The following is an 11598-nucleotide window of genomic DNA, read 5'->3' as shown; positions in this document are numbered from 1 at the left end:
GTCGTGAGCATAGCTGGATTGTACCAAAACTCCTTGCTCTCGCTCTGGTAAAAAGCATGTTCCACACAAGATTAGAGTGACATTTATTTACAAGCACACAGATTCCTGTCATGCTATATTATTTTTATTTGTGCAAAGTTGGGACAGTCTCAAAATTATGAAAATGGAAACATTATATTCAAAACTTGTTTCTTTACTTTGTTGCATTAATGTGTCATACTAAGACATGCTGTACCTTGTATGACATTTTTATCATTTTTTCATCTTAACAAATAATGGTCCAAATGCTATTTCCCTGTACGTATTGTACCCTGTCTCCTGCCTACTTCCTGGGTGACCATTACCACGCCCGCTTCAATGAGGTGACATTATAAATGCTATGTGATCATGGTCTTTGGGGTGTAAATGCTGAATTACAGTAATTAGTTAGTATAACTCAAAATACTAACTAATAATATGTGTCCCAAACTACCTGATGTCCCAAATGACCTGATACGAAACTATACCATTTCTTTCTTTCAGTTAACTGAAAAAGTTTTCACTTCCTCTCTTATTTGCATTGGTAGGTAGTGTTTCTGCTAAACACGTGAGTTACCATGGAACCATAAACTCATGCACCTGATATGGGGGATGAGTATGACGTGTATAATCTTGACTAGTCGTAGCATGCTAGTATCCTTCTCAAGTTCTTCAACTCATAAGACAATAGGAAAGCATAATGGAAGGTAAGTAATTTGCCAGCAATTTTACCAACCTTTGTATTTAATTTAAGTAGAAAACTTTGAGTTCTAGACAGTTCTGAAATGTACATTTCCGCTAGTTACACTTTTGTGATCAATTAATGTTCATAGTGTGTAGATAACACATATATATCGCCCCATGTTGAAATAAGAAATGAATCAATGAAAATGAATCAATAAGGGTGGGATTTTCATAGCCTACACATTGTTTGATACATACACTTGGTCTTCACAGTGGTGAGAATAACATGACGGGAAATGAAACCAAAATAGGTTCACGAGACAAAGCGAGAAGTTCCTCTGTGATCCTTAATTCACAAACAGTCACTTCTGCTTGTCATGTTCCGAGTACCGTAAATTATGCAGCAACATCAAATAGACTACAGTTTTCATCTGAGGACAGCATGCTACAAAACGACTTTCCTAACAGATTAATAACTTTATTAATGAATTAATCAGTGCGCACTTTTTTGAACTAAGCAACACTTATTATCACTGCGGTCATGCCGTTCCCAATTCGAAAAACGTTGGTCGAACTGCACGCAATTTAAGTGCGCATCTACATCGCGCTTTGCGGTGATTTTTTTAATTTAATAAAAATCTAAAGTCGACTCGAACTGTTTTCAACATTCCTCTATATTCATGAAGACCAGCTTCGCATGTATCGATTCGGTGGGTTTTTACTGTGGGTATTTAGAGTTGGATAGCAAAAAAAGTAAATCAGGGAACACCATGATACGTGACATTTGACTATCGACATTTTTACTGAAGGTCAGACAAGTCATCAAATGTCCGAATCAGGTCTCAAGTCTCTGAGGGACGAGTCCTATCAAGTATGAAGTCTCTCAGCTAGTCTCCAGAATGGTGCAGCCTAAACAACAGTAAGACTATAGAAATGAATCACGATTGCTCTGTTCTGCGAAGATATAGAAACCAAAAGTGTAGATGATCGTATATGACATCACGTGTGTGACAATTGAAGAAGCAGTATCATCAGGGGCGCACACAAAAAAAACTGGGTTATTTATTCATGTATTCATATATCAATGACCTACCACGTCTGAGTCAACATTTTGGAAAAGCCATTCTGAAGTGTTGCCAAAACCTCAGGTCTGGGTTCGGGTTCTCCAGCTTTTAATGTCGACGTCTATTACAAACAACCTCAAGTAAATTGTATAACACTGGAAAACAGTCAATGTCCACGCAACTACTAATACATAACGTTACCAAACAGGATATTCAATGACTCGCTGTCCTGCTTGCATATCGAGCTTCAAGTTTATTCTCAAAGGTTTATAAAATAGTGCAACCCTTTGGTCATGCAAACGCAGGTGCTTCTGTGATCTATGTGATCTATGAAGACGTTTGTTCTAACGTTATTGTACATTACGCTAGTGCTTCTCTAGTTAGCTTGCATAGCTTTTCGAAATAAAATTTAAATAACATTTGCCAGCCAACGTCGCTACAACTTGACAGTCAATAAAATAATATAATATATTTTGCGCTTCCGTGATTCTGATTAAATGGTGACACAAACATTATACCAAGTCTGAAACGCGTCATTTGGCAAACACGACAGTTTAGCTAACTAAACTGTTTGGCTCAATGAGCCTGAATTCTTTCAAAACCAAAGGTCACAATATGCGGAACTGTAACGTTAGCTATGCTGCAAGAAATACAGTGTCGGTGTTTTTTTTGTTGCAGGGTTGCAACTGAAAAGCGCACAGTGTGCGACTTAAGCGCGACTCGAGTCCACATCTCTGCTGTAGGTATTTGGAATTATGCGATTACAAAATCCTCCAAAATGGAAATTGTATTCAATACATGGCACTATTTAAAAGTCTATTGAAAAAACTGAATCAAACTGTATTCAGGACACACCCAAGGCCGTGTTAAACCAATGGGCAAAATGGGCAGCAGCCCAGGGCCTCCCCAGGATGTCCTCACAGACTTGCGTCAAATTTGAATTAATGTACAACAGATATGTGTTAATGTACTATATAATTCATATAAAATAATATTCCTTCCAATTTCATAAAAACTGCGAGTCACACAAGTGATCCATTTCAGCATACACAGTGATATACAGATATACACCATATACAGTGTAATGGTGCTCCCCAGTGACAGCGTGGTGGGGAAGCTGCTAGCAAGAGACTACGAACCGGGCGGGCTTATTCAACTTTGCCAACAATTTCTGCATTGTTCTTTTTCCATATTTTGAAGAAATCTGCTTTTCAACACCTTAAGTCTCACTGGCCCAGGGTTTTTTTTTTTTGCATTCATTCCTTTTTTCACGGTGCAATTTGTAATCTCTAAAGTAACAGGATATATCATTTCAAAGTGTAAAAACTCACAGTTCTATCTGTCTAACCTGTTTTAAGATGTCATTGCTTTAGCATCAGTTCCTTATTTCGTAACATGTGGGAGGCAATGGTGATTGAAATCTCATTGGCCACCCCTGTAGCCACCCCAGATCTGATAGGTAGTTGGTCAAGTTAATCAACACAATAAGGCAGGACAAATGCTGGCCAATAAATGATGATAGCTGATCTACTGATATAGGGCCAGTTTGCCATTTCCAACTACTACAGTAATGGTAGGACTGAGGGCGTGAGAGCTCATCTCTGGTCAGTGGACTTTTGACAATGAGACTGTAAAAAGCAGGTCTCGAAATCGGAAGTACCAGAGCAATGGTTTTGGGAATGTCCTAGTAGGGAGTAAGTTAGGTGTAAATTATAAATTGTATCTTGATTCTAGGTCGGAACCAAATCAGTTGGTGCAACCTGTCTTTTCTACAGTTTATGGATGCAATCTGTTTAAATTACATTGCATCGTAACTCTGCATTAATGTTCAAACTAGCCCACATTTGAAATTACATTATACTGGTGCAACGTACTACTGGACTTTATGGATATTATAGAGGAATTTGAATGGGTGAAAATAACTGTTAATCTTAATATATTGCTACATTGTCTCATACAGTACTGTGAATTAATAATAATTGTGTTTTGACTGATTCAGTACTTCTGTGATATGTTGTATTGTAGCCTATAAGGCAGAATCCAATAGGTATATTTTCAGCTTTGAAGGAGGTTAATCATTGTGAATCGATTGTGATTGTGAATCGATTGTGATTGTGAATCTCAATGTGACTCTGTAAATCTCATGATCAGAATCAGTAGAGTGTGTCAGTCTCTTGGGGCCACACCTATGTGTCAGCCTAGGGCCTACAAACCCCTTAATGCGGGCTTGGACACACCTGTTAGGGAACCAGTCGGAACCACACGCAGACACCAAGATGTAGTAAATAACTGGCTTTAATCAGGGTTCACGGAAACAGGTAAATATTCAGCAATCAGGGCAATGCAGGTACGGCAGAATCATATTAAAGTCCAGGCAGGGGTCAAAGTCCAAGCAGCTAGAGCAATGTGGAGAAGAACAGGCAGAAGTCAGAACCAGAAGATCAGTGAGAGGGACCGGAGAAGAGGAGGGTGAAGGGCTGGAGCAGCGCTTGGACAGAGATGGGTTGGTGGGTTGGAGGATTGGAGCAGGGCTTGGACAGAGATGGGTTGGTGGGTTGGAGGATTGGAGCAGGGCTTGGACAGAGATGGGTTGGTGGGTTGGAGGATTGGAGCAGGGCTTGGACAGAGATGGGTTTGTGGGTTGGAGGATTGGAGCAGGGCTGGACATGGATAGGTAAGGCAGGCAGAAGTACAGAAGCAGGATGGGATGACACAGGGCTGGAAGCGGGGATAGGTAGGGAGCAGGCAAGCGATAGTGCTGGAAGGTAATGAACACACGCACGAATGCAGGGCACAAGAGACCTGGCACAGAACAGAGAAACAGGTGAGCTTATAACATTACATTACATTACATTACAAGGCATTTAGCTGACACTTTTATCCAGAGCGACATACAACGAAGTGCAGATCAAACACAAGTACAAGTGTACAAGTGCGAAGAGGACCTGAGAGGACAATACAGTTCCGAGTCCTAGTGTAACCATACAGATACAATCGGAACCCTTGAAGAATACATCAACTTCCAAACTAGCATACCACAGTTGGCAGCTAGAATACCCCGAGTACAACAATACAATAGCTAATACAAAAAACCCCCCCAAAAAAAAAACAACAATATCTATACAACTATATAAGTGCCATTACAGTCTATGGCATATATATGTGAAGGAGGGGCTGGGCGGAGAGCCAGAAGCGACCGAGGGTGAAACCCTCCTAAACGAACACGCGGGCGTGCTCGTCACTAAATACCCCAGGGTAACAGGAAATGAGGGATACGCAGACACTAGAAGGACTTTCTCCTTTGTTTGATTATTTTTTTAAGGAAACAGAAAAGAACCAAAAACGGCGAAGCGAAAATAAAACTACCCTTTAAAAAACAGGGCGAATGACCCAACCAAAAGCAGTGCCAAACAATTATGCACCGGCGGTCACAGACCGAGGAGAGAAAATAAAAATACAACCTAGCAATAAAAAAATAGGCAAGAAAATAAAACCTCGAGTCGCAGCTCGGGACCAAAACACAAACCAAAATACATACCGGAGGACAACGTCCTCCAACCACCGGCTCACACGAGCCCAAAAAAACAAAACCCTTGAGGAAGATGTCAGCAAAAGAAACACCAGCTGAACACCTTCCTTACCTTCTCTGAATTTCTCTCTAGTTATAGAGACTAGAGACCACACGCTAGCACGATACCTGACTCTCAGTGGCAGAGTCTACCTGTGCGTTACCGGCTTAGTGCAATCGCGAACGGTTGAACACCAAAGCACTGAAGGATAGGATACCCTTAAGGGAGGGAATTCCCCTGGCGTTAACGAGGAAAAGGTGGAGCCAATGATCTCAGGCCCTCTGGTGGTCACAGTGGGAATAACCTCCCACCATGACAATATAAGGCTAATCATGGTGGTGAGTTAGGGAGGGAAAGGTGTAGCCTGAAGAGATGAGTCTTCAGTCTGCGCTTGAAAGAGGTCAGAGACTCTGTCGTTCTGACATCCACTGGGAGGTCATTCCACCACCGTGGGACCAGGACAGACAGCAGTCGTGAGCGAGAAGTGCAGGTGTGGCGAGGGGGAGGCGCCAGACTGCACGAAGTGGCAGAACGGAGGGGTCTTGCTGGTGTACAGGTCTTGATAAGTGATTGAATATATATAGGGGCTGATCCCTTAACTGCCTGGTACGTGAGCACCAAAGTTTTTAATTTGATGCGAGCCATAACTGGCAGCCAGTGGAGGTTGCTGAGCAGGGGGGTAACATGAATGTCTGGGAACATTGAATACCAGATGGGCTGCAGCAGGGTTGGATTCTCCGGATGTTGTACAGGACCATGCCATTGATTTAATGCATTTTTACTGTACGAATTTGGAATTATTTGATTGCAAAGTCCTCCAAAATGACACTTGTATTCTATTAAAAAATTCAAAAATAAATTGTTTCCAAAACAACTACTGCCTTGAAGAGCACATATATGCCAGATATACACTCACTGAGCACTTTTTTGGGAATACTATACTAATACTGGGTAGGGCTTCAAAACAGTATCCTTTGAGACTGAGTTCCATGTTGACATGATTGCATCACACAATTTGTCAGCTGCACATTCTTGCTGCAAATCTTTAATTCTACCACATCCCAAAGGTGTTTTATTGGATTCAAATCTGGTGACTGGGAAGGCCACTGAAGAACACTGAACTTGTCATGTTCATGAAACTAGTTTGAGATGACTATTGCTTTGTGACATAGTACAATATCATGCTGGAAGTATCCATTAGAAGATGGGTACATTGTGGCCATGAAGAGATGGACATGGCCTGCAACAATACTCAAATAGGCTGTGGCATTCAAGCAATGATTGACTGGAATTAACATGCAGAAAGTGCCAAAAAAAACATTCCCCGCACCATTACACCACCGCCACGAGCCTGGACTGTTGACACAGTTGATTTGCATGGGCAGATCATTATATGCAAATACAGAAGCATTTTTGAATCATGCAAGTACATTCACACACCCACACGGTTCTCCATAGAACATACAGGGCGGCCTGTAGCGTAGTGGTTAAGGTCAATGACTGGGACACACAAGGTCGGCGGTTTGATTCCCAGTGTAGCCACAATAAGATCCGCATAGCCGTTGGGCCCATGAGCAAGGCCCTTAACCCTGCATTGCTCCAGGGGCGGATTGTCTCCTGCTTAGTCTAATCAACTGTACGTCACTCTGGATAAGAGCATCTGCCAAATGCCAATAATGAAATGAATGGAATGCGTTGGGTGCCGGATTTGGTGTGTGAGAGGGGGGAGAGCTGTGTATAAAAAGGTTGAGAACCAATGTGCAAATGTGCAATGCCACATCAAAATGTTGCACCACTAAATTTTGTGATTGCAGCACCAGTTGGAAAGTTAGTCTGGACCCGTATCTATTTTAGATCACTTTTCCCTTTTTGGGTTATAATCAGCTTCAACACTCAACCAAAGTGTGTATTTAAAAGTACGGATGTTACAGAATTGTACAGGCAGGCTAACAGTTAGAACAGGCAATTCAAGTCTCAGCTCCTTAGCAACCTGATTTATTTGCCAATATTTCCAGGTACTTTGTTGAATTCATTGTGCCGTTGATCTTAAATGGACCACTGACCATGACCACAGGCAAAACATCGCCAAAACATCAATGAACCACTACCATATTTGATAACAAGTATGATCTGCATTCCCTTTTGCTGCCAAACATATCGTATGGTGTGTATGGCCAAAACATGAAATATGGGTCCTCATCTGACCATAGCTCTCTCTTCCGGTCATAATTTCAATGAGGTTTGGCAAACACAAGATTCTTGGCTTTGTTAATTGTGATCAGTATGGGCTGTCTTCATACCACCCTGTTGGTATGTCACCCTCCCCCACTTCTCTGTCCCAAACTACCTCTCTTGCAGCTATGCTCAGACAGTAATGGCAATAATATCATCTTGGATACTAATATATTCATTGAGGTCCATTGATTTAAGTTTTTGTCAAATACCCATCCCCCATCAACAAGTCAAACACATTCCATAATTTCACATGCAATTATTATTCAAAAGCAGGCTGGCTCCTTATTTATAAGCATACTGAATAATATTCTAATATTCAGAATGTATTTAGATGCTCAACAATATAGAATTGGGTCACGTCACTGAAAATTCCCTCTATTGTGTTGTAAACAGTGTTTCCACTATCTTCCTCAGAAATATTCACTCCGACTCAACTTGAGATCGGCTGAAGTTATACTATATTTTCTTACACATCGATGTGATAAAATATTTTCTCTGCCACTATGTTGCAAATGTTGGGCAGAGACAGTTTACAAAACGTAGAGTCTATACGAAATGTAGATAATAGCATTTCTATGTACAAGTACTTTTGTGCTCCAAATTCTAAGTAAACAGTGGACATTCTATCAATGTTTCTCAGAGTAAACAAATTTTTAGAATGAGAACTATGGTCCGCTGGTCACTTAGGGAAAAGGGACACTGGTATTACCTTATGTCTTGTAATATGTGGAGAAGGTGAGTTCCCCCCCACACTTGCTTTACAATTCACGTTACAAAACAAGGAACTGTTGTCGCTAAAGCAATGGCGATTTAAAATAGGTTACACAGATAGAACCATGAGTTTTACTGCTTTCAAACGGTATATCGTGTTACCCAGAAAAAAAGGAGTGAATTCAAAAATACCCTCACCAACCCGGCCCTGGGCCGGTCAGACTGAAGGGGTTAACCATTTAAGTATTTTGTTGTACCCATTACCAGACTTGTGATGGCCAATTACCATCTGTGTCTTCCGAATTGACACTTCTTTGGATTTTCCCATTCTCATGGTTGACAAAGGAATTTTGCATGCTTGTTACCTCATTTTTATACTCCAGTGAAACAGGAAGATGACACAATATAGTTCCTTTTCTTTTGACTGAGATGAACAATTTAAGTAAAATTGTATTGCCACTTTGCCAATTTCACTTTGTTTGATTTTATTTACAATAATTGTTAGGGGTCCCAAACATTGAAACATGAGAGTAAACATATAAAAATAGAAAAATGAAATAAAAGTATATCATTTTCCCATATGTTTGAACATATTGTTTATTATATGCAGCCTTTTCATTACTGTTAAGGGTGCCAATAATTCTGGAGCCCGCTGTAAATACATGTTCTTAAATGCTCTTCTGTATATTTTATCTCTTTTCCCTAGGATTATTTGATCTAAGGATTGTCCTGTTGGGTAAGACAGGAGCTGGGAAGAGCAGTACAGCCAACACCATTCTGGGTGAGAAGCTGTTCAAGACCTCTTGCTCTGCCAACTCTAATACATTTATCTGTGAGGCTGAAACAATGACTGTTGATGGGAGGAAAATCACTGTTGTTGACACACCAGGGTTTTATTGTACTAGCAGCTCAGATGAAAAGCTGAAAGCTGAAGTAATAAAGTGCATGGTAGAGTGTTCCCCTGGACCTCACGCCTTTCTTATAGTCCTGCCTGTGGGGAGGCATTCAGAGCAGGAGGAGAAAGCAGTGGAAGAGCTTCTGAACACCTTTGGGAAGGAGGCTCTGAAGTATGCTGTTGTCCTGTTTACCCATGGAGACCAGCTTGAAGACGGCAAGACCATCCAGCAGTTTGTGGGTGAAAATGCCAACCTGACAAGGCTCATCAAATCATGTGGAAACAGGGTTCATGTCATCGATAACAAATACTGGAATAATCCCACTGATGGCCATGACAGTGATGACAAAAACAACTGTGTTCAAATCAAAAAGCTGCTGAACACGATTGATCGGATGGTGAAACTGAATGCAGGAGAGTGCTACACCAATGAGTTACTCCAAGCTGTGGCAAAAGCTATTGAAGCGCAAGTGGCAACCAGAAAGGGTGAAACAAAGGCAACAGCAAGAGAAAACGCGAAAATTAGCATAATTGAAACGCTTTTAAAAAACGCAGTAGGCATAACAACAGGGGCTCTGTGGGGTGCGTTTCTTGGTGGTTTTTGTGCATTTAAAATAAAAAAAATCTTTAACTTAGATTCTGATGTAGGTATACCTATTGGTATGTTTACGGGCGCAGTAATAGGGGGGGCACTAGGAGGAACAGAAGCAGAGAAAGCAGGGACTGTGAAAGAAGCTACAGCTAAAAGCATAGATGCAGTAGCAGACCTAACAGCTAAAGTAAACTCTGTTATAACCCTATTTGAGGATGCAACAAAATAAAATCATACAAAAGTTTTCATTTTAAATAGTACAGTATGGTTTGCAACAGACAATGGCCAGGATTCAATCAACTTTTGTCCTTAACTAATATAACACACAGATTAAAGTCATCGATAATAGACCTGATCCTGTCAGAAAATGTCAAGTTTAGCCCTAGAAATGATATGGTTTATTTGCTGGGCCCCATTATATGAGGGAAAAAAAACATTTTTGCTTACTAAAAAATATTTTCACTTCAAAATCAAGTTCAGGGATATAACCTTACATTAAAATAATAGGTTGAATGGAGTAACCGCAGTGTACAGAATTGACAATAGGACATGCCATTGGTTTATAATATTTAGAAATATGCTCAACTGAAAATATATATTTTGCAAACTCTAGAGACTAGCGTGTGTGAAAATCCCAGGTGATCAACAGTTTCTGAGATACTCCTGACCCGTATTTACATGATATGCATTACACTGCCACACAAATAAGTAGGTGTAATAAAGTAAAAATGTTCCAAATAAAGTGTGTATCCCTAACATGAATAATATGAACACAGAATCCTGGATAAAATGAACTCTGTTCATCAAATGCTTTCCGTGTTCACCAATATGCAAATATGATATACAGTCATGCCTGTATGCTTTTATACATTGAGTTTCTGTCATGTGATTGCCTGATTAAGTACAGTATCTGCATTAACTTGGTGTACAGGTTTACATAATAAAGTGATCACTGAGTGCAATCTTATTGTGATGCGATTACCCAGAGAGAGGGAAAAAAATTAAAACATTGAAAAATGGAATTTCAATGAAATCAGCAATGATCGCTTGTTACTTGTCACAAAGAGTCTGTCTTAATAAGCCCCTCCCTCTTCACTTCCGTCCGGAAATAATGAATCCATCCCTATCCAAATCAGCCAATAGTGTTACAGTATTGTGGTTCTAAAACCCAGAAATGAGTAAATTTTAAGACATGCATGGGTTCCCTCACTAGATTTCCAATGTTTTTTTCTTGTCGGGTTGTAAAAAAGGTATGTATAAGGAAGTTAGCCTGTCCCTCGCCATGATCTTTCAAATTCAGTAGGACTAAAATGGTATTTTATGAAATGGATATATTAATTGTTGAATTGTAAAAATAATGGAAAATTCCTGAAATGCCATAATTTACAAGAATTTGCATCATATCTCTCTCAGTTCAAGTCGGTGTGGCTCATTTTGAATGTAGTATTTTATGTTTTATAATCATTGATCGAGGAGGACGAGCATAAGACGTCAACCCTGTTTATACAATATTCTAATGTATAAATCTGTATAATTGTCTGTCAACAATATCCTTTTAAATGCATACCATGTTTCCCTGTGACTTTCATCAGTTAGCTGGCAATGAGCAAATGGTCAACCATGTTAACTTTTTGAGAGAAACAGTTTTGACATGCATAGTAGAACGATTGTTTCCTGTGCACTCTGGATGTATTTAATAAAATGCAATTACAATATTCATGTGCTTATTCCCTAGTATTGTCATTGTTTAGTTGAGGTTTATGACTGTTTTAATACACCTTTACAGATGCTGTTAAACCTCAGAGACCTACCAGGTCACTGGCGGCAATA

General features: G+C 40.1%; 1 protein-coding gene across 1 annotated transcript; it reads left to right on the top strand.

Moving 5' to 3' along the window:
- The first annotated feature begins 595 nt into the window (after positions 1-595).
- Positions 596-11362, top strand: LOC133135796 (GTPase IMAP family member 7-like). Its single transcript, XM_061253075.1, has 2 exons — positions 596-725; positions 8988-11362. The coding sequence occupies exons 1-2, from the start codon at positions 719-721 to the stop codon at positions 9995-9997; spliced, it is 1017 nt and encodes a 338-aa protein (XP_061109059.1). The 5' UTR covers positions 596-718; the 3' UTR covers positions 9998-11362.
- Positions 11363-11598: the final 236 nt, after the last annotated feature.

This window comes from Conger conger, chromosome 8 (genome assembly GCF_963514075.1).
Source record: "Conger conger chromosome 8, fConCon1.1, whole genome shotgun sequence".
NCBI classification, from domain to species: Eukaryota; Metazoa; Chordata; class Actinopteri; order Anguilliformes; family Congridae; genus Conger; species Conger conger.
This window is presented reverse-complemented; position numbering and strand designations above follow the sequence as displayed.